This window comes from Glycine soja, chromosome 8, assembly GCF_004193775.1.
Source record: "Glycine soja cultivar W05 chromosome 8, ASM419377v2, whole genome shotgun sequence".
Taxonomy (NCBI): Eukaryota; Viridiplantae; Streptophyta; class Magnoliopsida; order Fabales; family Fabaceae; genus Glycine; species Glycine soja.
The window spans coordinates 8,001,463-8,022,703 of NC_041009.1; the positions used below are offsets into that span (position 1 = coordinate 8,001,463).

The following is a 21,241-nucleotide window of genomic DNA, read 5'->3' on the forward strand; positions in this document are numbered from 1 at the left end:
TTAATTTTTTAACTAATGATTATCTATGCACTTTATCATTTGAAGAGGAAAGCAAAAAACACTCAGAAGTGGCAGCAAAACAAGAAGAGCACATTACCAACCAAGACTACAAAAAAAAAAAAAAAAAGCTTGAGTTTGCAACTTACATATAACATAAGCTACAAAAACCCTTAGACCTGAGATATAAACAAATTTCTTTGAAGCCCAAAGCAATTACAGAGGAAAGTAGCACTAAAGGAAAAAGAAAAGTGAGAGACGGTTAAAGAGGAGGTCCTCGTAATGGATTTAGAAAAAGTTTATAAAACAAAGTGGTCCCCTACTTTCTCAATTTCACAAATTATCCTTCCATTTTTTTCAAATTTAATCCCCCATTATTTTAATTGTATAATTTTTGTTCATTCGATAATTTAACATCTATTATTTCAATGGAAATGTTGATGTGCCAGTAATGTGTCACATCAACATAAAAATGTTTGTGGTAGCAGTGCACTAAACTATCATGTCAACATTTCTTTTAAATATTGAATGCTAAGTTAACAAATGGCGGAAGATCAAATTCACAAAAAAGAAAAACGGAGCATGAAATTCGTGAAATTGAGAAAGTAGGACGACTAAGTGAAATTTAGTCACAATAAATTGAAAAACATTAGTGGAACCCATAAATCAACGAGGTCTATCAACTATCAAAAGTCTAACAAGCAACAAATTGATTCACGACTCTAGATAGGAGGTTATATCTTGAATAGCTTACAGTATCATTTGGGTTTAACTTAGATGCAGTTCCATAAGTGCTTTTAGTGTTGTTATCTAATTAGAATTAGAGCTTCACCTTAGCAACCTATTTTGACCTTTGATGGAAACCTTTTTTTACGTGGATTATCGAGGTGAAGCACTAATTCTGGTTGGAAAACAGCACCAAAAGCACATATAGAACTACATCTAAGTTTTCTCCTTTGGGTAATCACCTCATAAGATATGAATGGTTGAAATTGTACCCAAAACCTAAAGCCATCAAGGGTCAGAACTCAGAAGCCCAATAATGTTCCTTTTCCCCCATCATATAATCAAAATCTAAAATCTAGAAAACAGGTAAAAAAGAAGGAAAATAGCTAACCAAACCAACAAAACTACACAACTATAAGTAATGTCTAAAAGAAAGCAAATAAATTGTTGTACACTGTAATATCCACTGAAGGGGGAAGAGGTTAAGAACTGCAAATTACTGTCAAAGCATCAAGTACTTCAAAGATATATCATCCCCCAAAAAAGGTTTATAATAAAAAAAACCTACTTCTTAACGGGTTTCTTCTTTTGAGTTACATTGACAGATGGTTGTGGCTTGGGATGCTTTTCCACCTCAGTTGGATCCAACCACGTAAGTGGATGGCGATTGAAAAGGGGCCAATTGGGGACAGTGAGCAAGGTGGTGAAAACCACACCCCCAGCATATATGAGAATCATCATTTGGAAAGAAGCCATGACATATCCACCAACAAATGCAATCACAGCAAATGCAAGCAGCATTATCTGCATCAGTTGCTCCGCTAGCTTTTGCCCTTGCCAATCCATCTAATCAATGAAGGGGAAAAATACCAGAGCATCAGCAATCCTACATGTTAATTTAGATCATATAATAATACAATGCCAAAAATCAAAATCAAGTTTTTGGAATCGGCGTGACCACAAATTTCCGCCACATTAGCCGCATTTGTCTACAATTTCCCACAACATCCAGAATTGCAACTAAACTGCTTTCCAATTTTAAACCTTGGCAAAAATCATGAATAAAGAAATTACGGCGAAAATTTGAAGTGTTCTAATGAATTATCTCATTCTCTGTAATAACACAAATTTCGGGATCAGATCTGGGACAGCCGTAACCTGTGTTGTGTGAAAGCCCTGGTCTAGGTTATGCTTTAAAATTTGGGGAAAAGAGAAAATTGCCATAAAAAAAAAAGTGAAAATAAAGGTGAATTGCAGAAACACGAGTCGTATAAGCATCGCGATGTTCAGTGAAACAAAACCCCCCAGAAAGTGTCCTCTGGTGAATGGGATTTGGCACGTGTGTGTGTGTGTGAATGTTAGGGGAGGAAAATCAAAAGGAAGAGAAAGTTAGTGTGATGATACGATACCTATGGGGGAGACAGCAGAAGAAGAAGAAGATGGTGAAGTCGATTGAACGCAGGAGTATGGCAGAACGCTCACACTGAGGTACTCGTCGAGGTTTAATGTCTGAATTTTAGCGTCGACTTTATACCACAAAACAATTTCAACCCCCCTTTTTTTGTTTTTTAAATAACATAATAAATTTAAGGTTAAAATTAACTACAAGTTCTAAATTATTTTAAATATATATATATATATATATATATACTTAAAAAATTAATAATTAAATCGTTGAATCTATAAATTATTTTTAATTAATCTATAAATATTTTTTACTAAAATCTGTTAAATACAAATATTTAATTTTTTTTAAAAAGGAAAGGACTATGTTATTAATTTAATTTTTTAATGATTTAAAATTAAAAAATTAATTACATCATCATATTTAATTAAAATCCTAATTTCAAGTCCATAATTTTTACATCATTATTACTCTCAGACGTATATTTTCTTAGATAAAATCCTTATACTATTACAGCACATTGGTGATAAACTATCGATGTGGGACTAAAATGGCTTCATATATATTCATGACTTCAAGTGTGAGATCGAACTGTGCCAAGATGTCCTTGTCTGAGCATCATAAAAGATTGATATCAAAACATCAATCCAACTAGGACCTGCTTACCTTTGAATTTTTTTGTCCTCCATCGTCTATATAAAGTTATTTTCTCGGAGTAATGATGGAGCATATGAGATATAGGGAGCTTTTAGCTTACCACAATGTTGGATAAGTTAGCTTTTTTCAGCTTCCTTATGAAGCTCCTTTGTTCTAATGCTGGCTTAGTGGTTAGTGCAAATGGATTGGCAGCTTCAAACATAGTCTGATTCCTCGTCCTCCACTTCCAAAACTGCAGGAGTACAATACTTATCAGAACTGTATAATCATGATTCATGAAACTCATTAAGATGATAATAGAGTTGTTGGTGCCACATATTGAACCATTGATTAATTGATAGGGATATACAATCTGTCTGACTTTGCAGATGTGTCAAAATATTTAGCTCTCTAGCAAAAACCACAACTTGTTGCTCCACCTCACAGAAAACACAACAAAGAACACTCGTACCTTTCTTTCTTCATGCTTCTATCCACATAATACAACACGAAACAAAAAAGATTCTAACTTTTTTCCTTCAGTGCTACAACTAGTCGGAGCTTGATATGCCCTCACGGGTTAGAGGGGAAGGATCATCAAGCTTTAGAAGTGTTCAAGTATGTGCCTTTTGTGTTTATCAACATTTCAACTTTTTTCTTAGTTTCTGGACTTGGAATCCACAAGAATCGGTAATGCCAAATTCCTACCATTACTATGTCAAACTCAATTTTAAAGATCAAAATTTAACCCTGCGATTTTAACTGGAATACGATTTATCAAGCCTTTTTGACTGAATCATTGTAGCCAGCAAAAGACTATTCTTTGCATCTCCCGTTTTGTACGTCTGAATCCAAAGTTTCTGTGTCCACTAACAACATGGAAGAAGGAACCAAACACTCACATAGCATATCTCTTGCTACTCTGAAAGACGCAACAGTAACCAACAAAGGCAGTAATTGAAAGTTGTGGTTTTTGCATGGACTTGAAAAGGCATAAGATGTTGCAAATGTTTTAACTGGACAAAAGCGATAGTGCTACAAGATTTAAAATCATGAAGATTGGTATCGGGTTGTTCCCTGTGAGCTACCTATAAGGACATGGAAGAAGGTATTGTCAATACCACTCAAAGCACGAAAAAAAAGCAAGAGCAGCTAACCGATTAATCAATAATGGTGGTGAAGACAAGATGGTTAAGAGAGGTTATTGATATGAAGAGAGCTGCAAGGATGAAAGACCAAAGTCAAGGAGAACAAAAGGTTCTCTTTATTCCGATCCTATGCTGGGTCTTGGCCTATATCATAGATGCACTCCAAATGGAAAAGTACCAACAAGAGCTTGTAAACCACGTCAACTATGTTTCATACTATTGTGCTTCTTTTTTGTCAGGGGATAATGCTCTTGTTGGCACTTCTCCATTTCAATGTGTGTGCTAGGGAGCATAAAGAGTTGAAATCTTCCATGAAAAGAGAAGATGAAGATACCTTCACAAACATAAGCATTTGGAGCAAACTAACATTGGTTGAAACCCATATCATTTGATCGGATTCAAAAGGTTGAACTTGTTCATATTCCACTTGTTTCTCATTCTAAAACGGCAGAAAATGCTTCTTCCATGTTGGAAAAATCACTTTGCAGACAGAAACCCGAAGGAGGTAGTTGATAAAAATTATTGCAAATTCTATATGAAAACCCCTTAAAATGTTATAGTTGATAAAACCTTTAGATTTTATGGACTTTTATGCTATTATACACAGGAGATGAAACACAAACAAGTACAAAAGTCAAAAACGGGAGATGAAGACTGGTTCTTTTTACAAAAGGCACAAGAGTAAGCTGCTAATTTTAGGGTTACAAATAAGCTGCTTTCATTAAAAATTTGTTCGTTTCAAGTTATAAACCATTTAAAAACTTTTATATAGAAACGCATTTCTTTTAAAGTTGAAGGAATAAAAATCAACATGTTTCATCCTTTAAGAATTTCCACCGTAGACAAGCTTTCACATCACATTACTAACATGAACCACGAAAAAACACGAACATAACTACCAACAAATCTATATATTTCCTTCACGGGTGAGCTCGTAAAGTGGCAACCTTAAAGCAAGAAAAAATTATGACTCAATTTGTAATTTTGTAATTCAAAAACATTTTCAACATAAGAATTTATGAACGAGTTACGAGAGGCTATTGTCTGTGAACAATAAAAAAAAATAATTAATTCTTAGTTTCATTAAGATACTAATTTTGAATAAAAGGAATTTGAAAGAATTATGGAAAGAAAACAAGAAAAAAAAATCCAGTACCACTTAACAACCGATTTATCTTCTAATGCTTAGTATTTCTTTTGAAACTACTTTTAAATATCCATCCAAAGGAAACACCGAAAGAAATCCAAACTAAGTTTTTCGAATAACTTAAATTAATTTGAAGCATAGTATAAAACTCATACCAAACCATAACAAAAATTAAACAAACAAAACTCTCCTCTTGACATAATCTAGGAATATTGTGCCTCAAACAATTAAGTTGTATTCTATGACGAAGCGCCACTTCGAAGAGCTTGGGATTTCTTGCTTGTTGTTAACTTAGTCTCGGGCTACAAACCAACAAAAGAATAAGAATTAGATCATCAATCATAGGAAAAAAAAACAGGGGGAAGGGGGGCGGGGGGAAGAGAATCAACACAACTAGATTAATCAAATACCTCCTTCTTCACAGGTTCTTCTTTTTCAGATAATATTAACTCTATGTGGCACGGAGATGACATATAAGCTGCAAAAACAGTATCCATAAATAAAACCGTGTAAAAGATAACAACCCGTTAAAACAAAATTCTCATCATTTAAAACATACGATTGATTCTTCCATGGGCTCGGTATGTTCGGCGTCTTTGCTTCTGTGCTTGATTGACTTGGATATGCGAAATGTACAGTGCATCAACATCCAAACCTTTCACCTGAAAAGAAAAAAATTTCAGTTAAATTAATTTGGAAACAGTTGGCATAAAATAGCCATATGGAAAAGCAAAAAAAAGTATATATAGACATACTTCAGCATTGCTCTCAGCATTTTTGAGCAAATCAAGAATGAATTTCGCTGACTTGACAGGCCACCGTCCTTGGCCATTAGAGTGTCTATTCTTAGCCTGGGCTGTCCTTCCAACACCTCGACAAAAACGTCTGAATGGAATTGCCTGCTTGTGGGCAAGAACATCTTCCAAGTACCTTTTAGCCTTGACCAAGGGCAACTTCCTGATTGCAAAGGCAGTTTCCCTCGTGTTCTGAAATTGCAATTTAAAAAGCAATGTCTTAAGTCTAGGAAAATGGTATAACTCAATAAAATAAACCCCATAGTATTGTTCCAGCATCAATGAAACAGCATTTGTCATTCACAAAGAAGAAACATATATATTAACCCAATAATGGTAGCCATGCCAAATAGTTACAAGGGAGCTATGCCCTGAAACCCAGCTGACTACAGCATCCATTGGTTAAAAAAATCAATTTTCTGAGGTTTTTAAAACAAGACATAAAAATTAGAAGCAATACAAATTTTTGTGCAAGACATAATTATAGCAACAATATGATGATGATTTGCACAATCCTCTACCAAAAAAATTCTAACCCAAATTACTCATAAAAAACTATGTTCCACCATTTACTGAACCTACAGACACAAACAAGGAACCGAGGTTCCCCCAACAACAATGATTACTATATCCCTGAAGGTTACGAGAGTACTGCTCGCATAGGCAACAGACCTCTGCTTTTTTCATCAGGCTATTCTGAAACATTAATTTATAACTACTCGATATATCTCATTTTAAGAAAATAAGTGCAAATTGTAAAAAAAAAAAAAAAATCAATTTACAGATATTTTTAAGTAATGACATTAACCAGGCAATCATGTATGATGAAAATTGTAACTGGGCTTTACCCTTTAAACTATATAGAAAATCATTTTCAACATGTAAACAAAACAGTAACGAAGTTACACATTCACCACTAGATAAATAGTAAAAAGAAGACATCAAAAACAAGCTCAGCCTGAATCAAATTCATGATACAACAAATTCATTGTGTTCCATCATTTACTGAACCTTTCAGTCACAAACAGAGAACAGAGGTTCACCCAATAACAATGATTATTTATATCCCTGAAGATTACAAGAGGCATACTCACACAGGCAACATGCCCCTGCTTTTTTTCATCAGGTTTATTAAACTTCATTTAAAGTTTTCACATGTTTCTTTTTAACAATGTGTTCCATCATTTACTGAACCTTTCAGTCACAAACAGAGAACAGAGGTTCACCCAATAACAATGATTATTTATATCCCTGAAGATTACGAGAGGCATGCTCACACAGGCAACATGCCCCTGCTTTTTCATCAGGTTTATTCAACTTCATTAAACGGTTTCATAAATTTCCTTTAACAATGTGTTCCATCATTTACTGAACCTTTCAGTTACAAACAGAGAACAGAGGTTCACCCAATAACAATGGTTATTATATCCCTGAAGGTTACGAGAGGCCTGCTCACACAGGAAACATGCCCCTGCTTTTTTCATCAGGTTTATTCCACTTCATTTTTGTTTTAAAAAGGTTTTCCCACACATTCCAAATTAAATTAAACTAGAGCAAAAGGGACAGCCTCAAGTAAAATTAATACAGTTAAGGGAAAATATAATGAAGAGGATGACAATTAGTTCATTTGGATTAGCTTCAGAAAAAAAAATCAACTTTTAGATATTTTTTCTCAAGCCAATCTGGTGAGATTACTAGAAAATCTCTATAGTCTTTTTCTTTTCAGGATTTGTGATTTCCCAGAACAAGTTATCTAAGTAACTAATAAAAAAAATCTTAAAAATAGAACAAACAAAAAAGCCATTCAAATGGGGATGCTGTCCCTGAAGTGTTTCTATTAAGCAGTATCTATTAAGCATACTTTCATGTATCTATGATTCTAATAATCAATCAAACCATACTCGAGTTACGAAACAAAGTACATGCAAAAAGAAATTGTAACATTGATGTGAGTAATCCACAATTGGTAATACATTATTGGGATCGTTATTCCAAAAAATAATTAAACAGAGCATAACCAAAACCAAAGCAACAAACAGTACTCACCTTAAAATGAACCCTAAGGTCGGCGCCTCTAGCCTTGCAAGCTGCATATGAAAAACGATAAGAAAAAAAAGTGGGGGGCTCAGATTGAAAGAGACCACAAACGCCGTCGTTTTAGCGAATAACAAGTATCGATATCAAAAAGTAAAAAAGAAAAGTGTGAATAAAACCTACACTTAGTTGGATTGTCAGGCTCCCTTGAGTACTTCACCTGCAGAAACAGATGGTATGAAAAGACGGATCGGAGATCTGATACAAACTAATTCAAATAATCAAAGTGAATGGGATAGAGGAGGTAGAAATACACAAGTGCATACCATTGCGGCTTACTAGGGTTGAGCACCTACACAAAGGATTGGCTTGTCAGCAACACCGGAGGAGGAATGACCAACTTTATATAATAGAATTTTAAACCCTAGTCTCATCGTTCAGTGATATGGAACTATGCTGGAGCAATCAGGCCCAACATCTATTCCAGCCCACCGTCCATTTCATTCAAACCTCATAAAAACATGCTCTTGCTATTTACACCTCCACATTTTCTACGTACACCCCCGTATCCCCTTTCTACCTCCCAAATACCCATTATAAACTTTTCCCTTAAATATGTACACCAATTTTGCTTTCCAAAAATGTATTTTTTGAATTAAATATATCTATTCTGAAAATATATCTGGAATTATTATTTATAGTTTCAAAGATATGTTTATGGAATATGTATGTTTTTTTTATAAAATATCACTTAGGAATTAAGATAATTGATGATAAATACAAAAAAAATCATTGTTAAGATAAATGTTTATCTTATACTCGTGTTTGTTAGTATTATTTTTATCCTATCATTGTGGTTCTTTAAATCTTATATAAAATCTTATTTTTCATTCTATCTTTATTATTCTTTAAACTCTAATTTTAAATCATTTTCATCATATATTCATTATATAATATTGTGTTTTCATCAATAGCATACAATATTTTGTGTTTTCCTTTGTGTGCCACTATGTTTCAAGGTATACTCGTGACTACCTTTATCTATTATACATCTTGATTGTAAAGCAAAGCTTTTGACGATGATTTTTTTTACTTTAATGACAATTATTAATTTTCTAATCCAATTCTGCGTCAATAATTCAAGCCTCGACCCTCAACGACTCTTAGTACTTTATTGAGATATGATTTTTTATTACTAGAAATGTCTTTCTAAAAGTGTATATCTAGAACTATAAATTATAGACCCACATATATATTTATGGAATAAGTATGTTTAATTCTTGAAATATATTTACAGGGACATACATCTTTAAAGGGAAATTGAATAATGGGTAACTGGGATATAGAAAGGTGGTATAGGGTGTACTTAGCAAAAAGGGGTGTAAATGGTGGTGAAAAAAAATATAACAACGGAAACACAATTTTGTTCTATAGTGTACAATGGAATCGTGTTTTCGTTGTATATATTTTTTTCTCCGCCAACGAAAACATCATTCTATTCGCCCAAATATCAAAACCTTGTATGTGGAAATATGATTTTGTGCGGCCAAATATTACCACCTCTCTGACTAGAACAAGGAGGCTATAGGTGGCAACGGTGGATGTTTGTTGTGACTCATGATAGTTCAAGGGGTGGTGTTGATGACACGGTTGTGATGGGGAGTCACACGCACAAAGCCCTTTATTTAAGAGACAATATGAGTGAATTAAAATGCTTTTAAGAGAGGTCAAGGTTGCGCACGTAGGGGTTGTGGATCTTGGTAGGGTAGTGGCTTAGTGTTTGTTGAGCTATAGTGGTGATGTGCGTGGCCGATTTTGGGGTCACTAAGTTCAGATCTAAAGCGACAATGGTATGATGGTTATGGGTTGGGTGGTGGTGCGATGATGGGGTTGCACGGATCTGTCCAGGGTGGGGGCGTGCGGTGGTGTTGGAGGACAAGGTTGGGTGGCTTGATGAAAATTCGAAAGAGAAGAGAAGGGAGTGTAAGGAAAAACTATCACCATCATCATCATAATTGTCGTTTACACTGTCATGATTAAAAACATATTTAAACATAACTAGCTTTAATGCCTAATAATGTCTCGAACAAAAATATCTCAAAAAGATGATACTTGTAGGGAATACAAAATTATATGTATTATGTACAAAAAAAAATACATATTGGTCCATGTATATTTCCTATTTATTAAAGATAAGTCTTATGTATTTTCTTATTTTACAATCATGCCTTTGCAATTTTTCTAATGATTCTCTTATTGTGGCTCATTGTTTAGGTCACTTTAGGGTGCTTTAAGTATACGTGGAGGTGATGCCCATTCACAAAGTATCCAATGAAGTAAACAACTGGTAGTGACAAAATGTAAGTGGAGAAAAAATATGCATGAAGATAAGGGTCTTTTGGTCTATATATTTAACTAGATGTGGACTCATGCAAAAGAAGAGAAAAACACTACAAAAATAATCAAAGAAAGGGTGCAAACCCAACTCGCACTTGAATAACATGTAACAATAAAATGTGATAATAACAGTGGATGAATAAATTGGAGGCTAAACATAGCTATTAACACTATTGATTAGTGATAATATGTTTGGTAAGTAATCCAATGCAAATCACTCATTTGATAATTGATAGGGAATCCTATACTAAAGTTAGGGTTGGTCAGTAACTCATGTTACAACGCACAGTGGTAGAACACAAGATCTAGATTGGTGTTGGAGGTTTATGCAAATGCCCATGGTCAAGATGAATGGTCAAACATGGACTATAGGTCTAGTGGGAGGAAAACCATTTGTATCAAGATACATGGTCGGCTAATAATCAATAGCATGTCCAAAGTTAAGCCATCATCCCCATAAATATATTTCTATAAATTTCAATCTAGAATTAAAGTTATATATACACTCACCCAAACCAACTCATTTGATTTGGCTTATTTTATTTTATGTTGTTCATGATAATTTCTTACTTTTAAACTAACTTAAATTAATTATTTTTTATTAGTTTTGGATCTAATTGTACTCAATCTTGAATCAATCATGATACATCGATGTTGGTAAGAATTGTAGAGTATTTTTTTTAACTCTAAATCTATGGAGAAAATACTACAAAGCTGAAGTTTTGAACAAGATAATTCTAAGGAGAATCCTTGAGTTTAAGGAGAAATTGTCACTCTTAAGATGATAAAAAAGAATTAAACTCAAAGTGTTAGTATATCAAATCCCACTCAATCTAATTTTTAAAGGATAATAGTGTGTTTGGAAAAATTTAAAAAACATGGATTGTTATCAGATTGGTAAGTGTATTAATTTTATCACAAGTAGTAAAAATTAAAATGAATGTTTAAGTGTCGAATCCACAGAGACTTTGATTGTACTTAAGTGATAAGTGATGCATACTTAAGTGATGCAAACCCAATTATTAAGCAATACAAGCTTAGCACGAAAAGATGTTAATTGTACTTTTTATACTTTCCAATTCTTCTAATAATATTGTATACTTTGTATATTTTTTATACTTTTCAATTCTTCTAATTTTTCTTCCTGTTTTTGCATCAATTTTTCCTTTAAATCATTTGAAATTTTCTTCTTTTGAATTTTGCTAATAAAAATTAACAAAAATGTTAATTTTTTCATTATTTCATTAAAAACAATAATAAAATAAAAAAATTACATTCACTTATTAATTAAAATTGATTATCAAATTAATTTATATTTTACCGTTATTGGATCAAGATCTTCTCTCTCCACATCTTGCAAGAAGTTTACGCTGAGACATGAAATAGTAGTTTTACATTTCTTATGCGTGTTTATTTCTATCAGATCGTGAATACTACGTTTTTTTTAAAAGCATGAAACATTGCATTCAAAACTACGAAAGTGCACATGCAAAATTTAAAAAGGTCAAATACTACATTTTTTTTTCGGAAGTGTGTGAGAACTACCAAAAATCAAGGTGCACATGCAATTTATTTTTATTGTTATAAGGGACGAGGGAAAAAATCAACTACAAGTGAATGAGAACTTGAAAAAAAAATCAAAGTTCCTTATTCAATCGTAAACGTCTGTCAACGTTGGCAGATTTATTACCTAAAAAATAAAGAGGTATATTTTAATGAATAATAAAGTAGGCTTATATTTGTTTATTAATATTATTATATAAGAAAATTATGCGTTGCTAGTTTACAATATTATTATATTTTTCAATTATAAAATCTATTAAATTAGAAAAACGACATACATGATACATGATCGCAGAGCTAAGAAAGCAACTCGAAACAGAAGCTGCAGAAGAAGATAACGTACAAGCATCAATCAAGCTCTCACTGCTATTCCCCAAAATATTTCAAAAAACAAAACAAGAAGAAGAAAAAACTGCAATGTATGGAAAAGTGGTTCTCTCGTTCATCTTCGTGCTCTTGCTCGTCTTCTCTTACTCAATTTTCATTGGCACCCTCGACATTCGATCTTATTTCTTCCCTCGCCTAAAGTTACCCGCGGCTGCACCTGCTCCCTGTGCACCCGAGCCTCCTCTTCGGGTTTTCATGTACGATCTCCCTCGCCGATTCAACGTCGGCATGATTGACCGCCGGAGCGCGTCGGAGACGCCCGTCACCGTTGAGGACTGGCCGGCGTGGCCGGTGAACTGGGGGCTGAAGAAGCAGCACAGCGTGGAGTACTGGATGATGGGGTCGCTCCTCAACGCCGGCGAGGGCAGAGAAGCGGTCAGGGTTTCGGATCCGGAACTCGCCCAAGCGTTCTTCGTGCCGTTCTTCTCGTCGCTCAGCTTCAACACGCACGGCCACACCATGAAGGATCCCGCCACGCAGATTGATCGCCAATTGCAGGTGCGTCGCTAGGTTTCTCGATTGTTCCGAATTGATTGGTGAATCATTCAAATGCTATGCTATGAGAGTTATTTTCACAGCTAGGTTTTGCATGTTTAGCCTTAGAACGCGATTAGTATGATCACTTGAAGATTTAGATACAGGATGCTTGTTGAACGACATTAGATGCTGAAAATCATAAGAAATTTGATGAATGCTAATATTCACACCAGTCTAGAAGGTAGGAATATCCTAATGAAGTTTTCTCAGGATCGCACGAGTTGAACTCTGCTTATGTACCTGCAGGGATTCCAACGCTAAGTCACTGTTTTATAATTGTAGCTACAGGAGGAGAATGGGCCTATTTATATAATTTATTTATATTATTCTACTATAGGCTATGGTAGTGCCTCTTACTTGATGAGGCGTGAGAAATACCTCCAAGGGTCAACCCTTTGAGGCTGCTTAACAAACTTTGGCATCAGATCTGGTACATTGCGACTGTATTGAGATTGGTGTGGTGCCAGAAGGTTCTTGCTGTTAGGCCTTATGTATCAGCTAATGAGCTTGATGCTGTTGGGCCAGCACATTGGCTTTATTCTTAGTTGTAGAACTGAGTCCTCCTGAGAGGGATCCGGAACAGCTAGTGTTCTGTCATGTTTGAAATTTGTGCTGTGGAACATAAAAGCTGTTTTCTCCACTTATTTATGTTGTGTTGTGGTAATTGTTAGTGTTTTGTTTTGATTGTTTTATGAGTTGATATGTAATGGATTTTATGTATGATATATAGTTTCTTGATTATTTTTTTTAGAAATGCAGGCTGTTTTATAGTTTGTAGTTGTACCTGTATTTGTGCAGCATAGCTATTGTTTTACAAATTTCTGTTGTTAATGTTAAACAGGGCTTGTTTCTGGTGTCAGGTTGATTTAATGGAATTATTAAAGAAATCTAAATACTGGCAGAGGTCTGGAGGTAGAGACCATGTATTTCCCATGACGCACCCCAATGCCTTTAGGTTCCTACGAGGTCAGTTGAATGAATCGATTCAGGTTGTTGTGGATTTTGGTCGCTATCCCAGGGGCATGTCTAATTTGAACAAAGATGTGGTGTCCCCATATGTGCATGTTGTGGACTCTTTTACAGATGATGAGCCTCAAGATCCATACGAGTCTCGCTCCACATTGCTTTTCTTCCGAGGGAGAACTTACAGGAAGGATGTATGTCTAACTGAGAGTTGGTTGAAGGAACAATGTGTTTCTTAATAGGACAAGATTCCTCTAAAGTAATTTTGTCTTTAAAGTGAGCAAGTAAGGCCATATCCACACCCTTGGTTTAATTTAAAGTGCATTGTGATCTTAACTCAGTAAAATTCAAATGTGGATATACCCATACTTGCTCACTTTAAATCCAATCTCAGTTTAGAGGAGCATTCTCCTTTAAATTCCATGAAAATTGATTTTGTGGTCTCTGTGATGTTTGCAGGAAGGGATTGTCCGTGTTAAACTAGCAAAGATATTGGCTGGTTATGATGATGTTCACTATGAGAGAAGTGTTGCTACAGAAGAAAACATAAAAGCGGTATGCAGTATAGTCATGCAATTGATCTTTGCTTACCTTACTTCCTGTAGTTGGAAATATTTGTGGTTAACCGTGTAAAAGATTGATTATACAACTATTTTTGTTTCTTCATTGTAAATCAAAGGCTAGGATTCCTTTAAAAAAGCAAAAGATATTTCAGATAAATTACAAAATAAGAACTGATAAATCTTGCATTGGTGAAATAATACTAGTTTTAGATTTTTCACTTTCTCTCTCAAAAACGTTCATATGATATCCTGAATCAAAAACATGCTTCATTTTGACGGTGCAGAGACTTTGAAACTTTTTTGCAATATAACCAAGATGAGCTACTTTCTTTGCCAAGGGAGAGGAATTACAGTCATTTTTTTGTTTGTTTAATCTTCCTTTTGTTCCCCTTTCCTTATCATGCCAAAATCATTAACTATAGTGTTCCTTTATTCACTGATCTTGATACAACAGTCATCTAAAGGGATGCGTTCATCAAAGTTCTGTTTGCATCCAGCAGGAGACACACCATCATCTTGTCGGCTTTTTGATGCCATTGTGAGTCACTGCATTCCGGTCATTGTGAGTGATCAAATTGAACTCCCATTTGAGGATGATATTGACTACTCCCAGTTCTCGGTTTTCTTCTCTTTCAAAGAGGCATTACAGCCTGGCTACATGATTGATCAACTTCGTAAATTTCCAAAGGAGAAATGGACTGAAATGTGGAGGCAACTCAAAAGCATCTCCCATCATTATGAATTCGAGTATCCTCCAAAAAGAGAAGATGCTGTTGATATGCTGTGGAGACAGGCCAAGCACAAGCTTCCAGGGGTCAAACTTTCTGTTCATAGAAACTGGAGGTTAAAAATCCCAGATTGGTGGCAGAGGAGATGATTTTTAGAGCTTTCGTGTTGATCTTGTACATTCTTCAGTTACAGTGACAATCCCAGGAAGGGAGGAATATCATTGATACGACCTCTTATCTCAACATTTTGAAATTGAGATTTTTGTATAAGTTCTAATCTGCTATTTGTTTTGGCATTGGCTTCTAATTTGGTGAACATTTAATCACATTTCACTTGGGGCCTTGATGTTCATGACATTGCCACTTCCTAATACGCAATTGGTGTATATCTTCTCTTGGTCACTTTGATTGAATATGGACTTTCTAGTTGTGCAACCGAAGATATGCTCTCAGGATGGGGGGAAGATACGGGAGAAAGGGATTTCAATTTCCACTTTGTGATTCTACAGTTCACCAACTTTATAGTTTGTACATCTCCAATCTCCATTCATGTTAAAGAACTAAAGTTAATCCTAAAATTCATTTGAATTCATTTTCTTTCATGATTTGGTTACATTTTCCTGTCCATTTCCCATGTGATGCCGGGTTGTTTGTAATATAATTTTGACTTAAATAACAATTTGGTGCTTATAAAATATCTTATTTTTTGTTTTAGTCTTTTAAAAATGTATTTTTGTTTGTCCTTGTAAAATTTAAAATTTCTGGTTTTAGTTTCTATAATTTTATAAATGTTAACGGATAACGTAACAACCTTAATTACAGTCCATGTCACCACATCAAAAGGCTGATATGATCATCACATATATATATATATATATATATATATATATATATATATATATTTTGTGTCTGTAAATACTAAATAGTATATTTAGTTTATTTCGGTCACAAATAATGACATCTTTAACGAGAATAAAATAGACGGTGCTTTAGCAAATTTAGCTTAGAATGACATTGTGTATTCCGTCTCAAATGTCTTGACTTAGCATTTTTCAATTGAATATTATAAACATCAGCCAATACACAGTAATTTCAACTTTCAACGGTATATCCGGTGCCCATCTTTCATACAGCTAATACAAATACAAATACTTGTTTGATAGTATCTTTTACTTTTAATTTCTCTTTTTCTTAAAATATCATATTATCTGTCAGATTTATACTTTTATCATTTCTGCATTTTTTTTCTTCCCTCTCTAGACGTTAATACTGAAGTATCAACTACTAATTGTTTTCGTTTTAGAATGTCGGGAAGTGTGGCAGACTGCCACGTAGGGAATGATGCTTCTCATCTCAAAGATCAACCTTATATTCTTCTCTACAGCAACTAAATTGAGAAATTCATAATTCATCTAAAAACACCCTGCAATTTGCTCTGTACTCCAACCATGGATGAGTTATTTTCAAATAGGGAGGGCTCATCAGCACAGAAGGGCCTTCTCAAAAGTCCAGCACTCCTTAAGGTAATTAAATTGAGCCTATTTTTTTTATTTTTTTATTTTCATGTATGCATATACTTGTAATCAATCTCATACATCTAATATAAAATTATAATCCTTAATTTGCTATAATCATTAATTCTTTCTCTGCAAGCAAAATGAAACACCTCGATCATCATGTTTGTTCTGCGATCGGCACTATCAGCAACCCCATCAAGCCCCATTTATCAATTTTGTGCGAAATATTTTTTTTATTAATCAATCATCAATCTAGCACTCTAGCTTCATCGTTTGCCCAAAAATAATATGAAAAGAATTTGCAAATGTTCATCTCCATTCAGAAAATCTAATTTCTTGCAAACAATTTATTCCTATGTATAAAGCTTGTGTCATCTTCCTAATTCAATCAAGATAGATACTTTGTACTTCCCGACAATTTACAAATACAAATATTAACTTTAATTTTCTGCATATGTTATTAACCAGTACATCTTTGAAAGGAGTGGCTATCCCAAAGAGCACGAGCAATTGAAGCAACTCCGAGAGATAACAGTGCAGAAATACGGGGTTAAGTAAGCTACATTTACATACAATTTATATATTTGCATGTGCCAAATTAATTCATGGCTGTTATAAACTTATAATTACTAATTAGTTAACCGGATGGATCTTACAGTTTTTTCCTTTTCTTTTTCTAGATTTTTTTTTTTAAATTAAGCATGTAACTTGTAAGAGACACATTTGGTCAAGGAATGATATATATAGTGATATCATTCCTTGACCAAATGTGTTATATGGTGATTTTAGCTTTGCCGATCGCCTCCTTCTTTTGGGGGAAGCCTCTATTGATCATATGGATACTATCATGATTCATGAAGTGCCTTGATGTCTTAAGCTTCTCTCTGGCCAGAAGGTCTCTATAACAAAAACCAGATTATTTGTTTCAGACCCACTAATGAAAAAGAAACAAAATTGCTCAAAGGTTTGGAGGGCGATTGAAAGCATTTGGGAGTGGATTATGAAAGGTGGTATGGGCAATTGCAAATTAAATGAGTGTCAATTTTTAGGTGGATAGGTGCCATCCAAGGTTATTGAATATGTTGATGAGAGTCGCCTATGGAATTTATCTAAATTTTCTCACCTGCTTTCCGTTTTAGATTGTTCGGATATTATAGCTTCTGTGCCTCCAAGACCTAATAATATTGTGGATGACAAATTCATCTGGAACCTTACCCCTGTTCAACCAACGCAGCCTATCATTTGATCGCTTTCTCAAACCCCAAACAAGTTATGCAGATTTGAAAATTATTTGAGAAAGTGATGTTCACACTATAAACATAAGGACTTTTTATGGAGGGTCCTACAAGATGATGGTTTACCTACTAAATTGACCCTTGCTAACATTGGCATTATAACAATCACTATCTGTCCTATTATATGTAATAGACTTGATGAATCTCTCTCCCACATCTTTTGGAATTGTGTTGCTCTTACTCTTGCTCAACTTTGGAAATCCCTCAATGTCCCCCCTCCTGATTTCTACCAACTAGACGTGAAGGAAAGGATATTTAAAAATATTAGATTCCCTTCACATCCTCCCTTGCTTGACACCATTTTTTCTTGGCCAAGTCTGTTTGTAGCTGCTGTATATGAGATTTGGCACATGAGGAATTATATTGTGTATAGTCAAATGCAATATAATGTTGAAAGGATCTCTAAATCACATGCTGCACCACCTAGCCTCATTAGATTGGTACCCCCTCCAATTGGGTGAGTGAAATGCAACACAGATGAGAGCAAGTTTATAGACACACACACCTAACATCTATAAAATAAAACAACTAGTTCAGCAACTTGTGCAGTGTCTTAGTATTAAGTTAGTCTTTCTTGTTTTTGGGCCTTTGGCCCCCTTATTACCAAAAAATAGTGATATGTATGAATGTATGGTAGCAGGAGTACGATGAGTGTACCGGTGGATGAGGCCCAATTCCTATCCATTCTTCTAAAAATCATGAACGCAAAGAAAACACTTGAAATTGGAGTATTCACGGGTTATTCTCTTCTTTCTACAGCTCTCGCTCTTCCTTCTGACGGCAAGGTATCATGTTAACATTTTTTTTTTGAGTATTTTTTTTATGGATATCACAAGAATGTAACTACTTCATTGACAACCTTTATTTTCTCTTATCACATTACATCTATATTTCTTTCTCTTATATTTTTTCCAATACTTGAGTGGCCATGAAACATTTTTCTTTTTCTTTCTTTCTTTGGGTCTTACCATCCCTCCTTAACTCGTTTTACTTTTTTTTTTCTTTGAAATCTCAGCCACGGCTGGTATCACATTCTCGAATCAACAATATTCATATATTTGTTATCATGCTTTCATATATTCATATGGATGTTTTCTAAATTCACACATATATGTATATATGAAATATAAAATAATGAATAAAGTGCAAAAATAATTTTGTGAATGATTCAGATAATAGGAATTGATGTCGACAGACAAGCGTACGAGACTGGATTGCCCTTCATTCAGAAGGCAGGAGTGGAGCACAAAATTGACTTTATCCAAACGGATGCATTATCTGCCCTCCATGATCTTATAAATGTAAGTTTTTTTTTTTTACTTGATAACATTTTTAGATCTCATATTTTGACTTTGAAATAAAAATTAAAAATAAATTATGATACATTTAATATATTTGTTATATGAATTGTCAATTTATATAAATCAATTACATCACATTTAATATTCAACGTCCTTTATATATTGTCTTTGAATTGATATTTTCAGAATGAAAAATAAAAAAACAAAATGCGATAAATTGCAGGGCAAACATGAAGAAACATTTGATTACGTGTTTGTGGACGCTGACAAGAAAAATTTTATAAAGTATCACGAGCTGCTGTTAAAATTGGTGAAGAAAGGTGGAATAATTGCATATGACAACACTTTATGGCTTGGTACGGTGGCTATGTCTGAGAACAATGATAAAATTGAAGATAGCTTATGGCAAAATAGGGAGCCTACACTCGAATTCAACAACTATATAGCAAATGATACTCGCATTGAATCAACAATTCTGTCGATCGCGGATGGTGTAACTCTTTGCCGATGTCTTTAATCTCTTTAAAGGGAAGGGAGACATAACAACAATAATGAAGATGCATGGTTCAAATACACAAATATTATATAAATAAATTTGTCATTAAATTTATAGCCAAGCAAACCATAGAGCGAAGGCAGGATTGTTGAGAACATAGCAAATAAATTAGTTTGTAATGCTTTGCATGTTTTATACCTCTACTCATAAGAAAGAGTACTACAAGAAATATGAAGATGTTTAATAATGACCCAATAATGGGTGGTCGAATAAGTCCAACCTATCAATTTTGTTAGGCCATTAATTTTCTCCCTGTATGGCCTTTTAATTTTATAAGTTTCAAAATATCCAAATTACCTTCCTTTAGTCCATTTTATATGTTCTTTTGTCACCACTGCTGTGTCTCCAAGAGCTTCAACAGTCAAGTAGGTGAAGTTAGCAAACCCAGAAAGTGAATCAGTAAGTAGAAATTGTTGCAATAGAAGTATAGAACCCAAAAAGAACAATAATGAGAGCAATGTTCAAAGGACCAACCTTATGCGGGAAATGAGTCAAGGATTTAAAGAAGATAAGTTTAACTTGCAGATACAAGTTTTACCACCATTTTGTGATTTACACTAAAGAAAACCATTAGATAAACCACCACGTAGGTGCATTAAATATAAAGTTATTTCATTATATGGAGGATTAAATATACTACCACGTCCACTTGTCTCACACCTAGTGCATTCTTCTTTTTCTTTTTTTTACTAGATGTTTGATATATCTTAATAATATGGATTAAATTAATGAAAAGATTTTAATATAGGAAAAACTCATAAACAGTAACATTAGAGACCAAAAAAATAACAAAATTATAAATATCCAATAAGAAAAAGTTTAAGAAAATCAAAGTGAAAATAACTTAATATTATAAATAAAATGTATGAATATACTTTATCCGTGGTTTATGTCAAAAATAAAATAAAGAAACAAGTTATGAGTTTAATTCATGTATATAAAACAGTTTTACACAAATAATTATTATAAAATTAATAAATTATTATATATAATAAATTATGATTAAATAATAATATAAATTATGTAAATTATTTTTTACGCCATCAATGTATTATTTATTTTCCCATAGAGTTATTTCAAAATTTACTACTTTAAGTCATGTCGTACGCAACTGGCAAGGAAGGAACAAGCGGTTCCGTCATTGAAAAAAAAATGCGTGCTAGCATTTAAGTGGTTAGAAAACTGAAAACCTATTCAAAACGGGCATTATTGGAAAACTGTAAAGTATAATAAAGCAAATAATATTAATTTTTATTAGAGATATTGATGAAAAAGAATCATTAATATCATATTAAAAAAACTAAATGTGATACTTATTTTGAAATATTAGATGTGTTTATTTTTATATAAATAAAATTTATAATAAAATCTATTTTTAAATATAAAAAATATATTATAATTAAAAGTGATGATAAAAAAAATTATGAATATATACAAATTGAATTTTAGATTCACAATAAATAATTTATATTTTGATATAATATTTTTAATTATTCCTAACTTTTAAAAAAATTATAATTAAAATTAATTCATAACCGAGGTATCAC

At 33.5% G+C, this 21,241-nt stretch overlaps 4 protein-coding genes and 4 non-coding genes across 11 annotated transcripts; 2 read left to right on the top strand and 6 right to left on the bottom strand.

Annotated features, from left to right (window-relative positions):
* Nucleotides 1-1,090: 1,090 nt before the first annotated feature.
* LOC114422570 (probable signal peptidase complex subunit 1) lies at nucleotides 1,091-2,286 on the bottom strand. The gene is made up of 2 exons (XM_028389001.1): nucleotides 2,133-2,286; nucleotides 1,091-1,569 (listed from the first exon to the last, which is right to left on the bottom strand). Exon 2 carries the CDS (start codon nucleotides 1,567-1,569, stop codon nucleotides 1,288-1,290), a length of 282 nt encoding a protein of 93 aa, XP_028244802.1. The 5' UTR covers nucleotides 2,133-2,286; the 3' UTR covers nucleotides 1,091-1,287.
* Nucleotides 2,287-5,071: 2,785 nt separating this feature from the next.
* Nucleotides 5,072-8,322, bottom strand: LOC114421982 (60S ribosomal protein L17-2-like). Its single transcript, XM_028388139.1, has 7 exons — nucleotides 8,214-8,322; nucleotides 8,071-8,107; nucleotides 7,900-7,940; nucleotides 5,815-6,045; nucleotides 5,619-5,721; nucleotides 5,470-5,537; nucleotides 5,072-5,361 (listed from the first exon to the last, which is right to left on the bottom strand). The coding sequence occupies exons 1-7, from the start codon at nucleotides 8,214-8,216 to the stop codon at nucleotides 5,299-5,301; spliced, it is 546 nt and encodes a 181-aa protein (XP_028243940.1). The 5' UTR covers nucleotides 8,217-8,322; the 3' UTR covers nucleotides 5,072-5,298.
* LOC114424822 lies at nucleotides 6,409-6,537 on the bottom strand. The gene has a single exon (XR_003669119.1). It is a non-coding gene; the product is annotated as a small nucleolar RNA snoR74 (small nucleolar RNA).
* LOC114424821 lies at nucleotides 6,842-6,972 on the bottom strand. Its single transcript, XR_003669118.1, has one exon. It is a non-coding gene; the product is annotated as a small nucleolar RNA snoR74 (small nucleolar RNA).
* Nucleotides 7,025-7,155, bottom strand: LOC114424819. The gene has a single exon (XR_003669116.1). It is a non-coding gene; the product is annotated as a small nucleolar RNA snoR74 (small nucleolar RNA).
* Nucleotides 7,205-7,334, bottom strand: LOC114424820. The gene has a single exon (XR_003669117.1). It is a non-coding gene; the product is annotated as a small nucleolar RNA snoR74 (small nucleolar RNA).
* A 3,805-nt stretch (nucleotides 8,323-12,127) lies between the features above and the next one.
* On the top strand, nucleotides 12,128-15,704 carry LOC114421612 (probable arabinosyltransferase ARAD1). Of its 3 annotated transcripts, XM_028387635.1 has the most exons (5): nucleotides 12,128-12,732; nucleotides 13,632-13,737; nucleotides 13,855-13,928; nucleotides 14,194-14,289; nucleotides 14,752-15,704. In XM_028387635.1, the coding sequence occupies exons 1-5, from the start codon at nucleotides 12,133-12,135 to the stop codon at nucleotides 15,172-15,174; spliced, it is 1,299 nt and encodes a 432-aa protein (XP_028243436.1). In that variant the 5' UTR covers nucleotides 12,128-12,132; the 3' UTR covers nucleotides 15,175-15,704. The 3 variants fall into 3 exon arrangements, with proteins under 3 accessions (XP_028243436.1, XP_028243435.1, XP_028243437.1); XM_028387634.1 differs by having other exon boundaries at nucleotides 13,632-13,928; XM_028387636.1 differs by having other exon boundaries at nucleotides 13,632-13,928; nucleotides 14,798-14,982.
* A 541-nt stretch (nucleotides 15,705-16,245) lies between these two features.
* On the top strand, nucleotides 16,246-19,990 carry LOC114423381 (flavonoid 3',5'-methyltransferase-like). Of its 2 annotated transcripts, none has more exons than XM_028390126.1 (5): nucleotides 16,246-16,548; nucleotides 17,011-17,096; nucleotides 18,475-18,622; nucleotides 19,010-19,138; nucleotides 19,362-19,990. In XM_028390126.1, the coding sequence occupies exons 1-5, from the start codon at nucleotides 16,474-16,476 to the stop codon at nucleotides 19,653-19,655; spliced, it is 732 nt and encodes a 243-aa protein (XP_028245927.1). In that variant the 5' UTR covers nucleotides 16,246-16,473; the 3' UTR covers nucleotides 19,656-19,990. The 2 variants fall into 2 exon arrangements, with proteins under 2 accessions (XP_028245927.1, XP_028245928.1); XM_028390127.1 differs by having other exon boundaries at nucleotides 16,251-16,548; nucleotides 18,478-18,622.
* The last annotated feature ends 1,251 nt before the right edge of the window (nucleotides 19,991-21,241 follow it).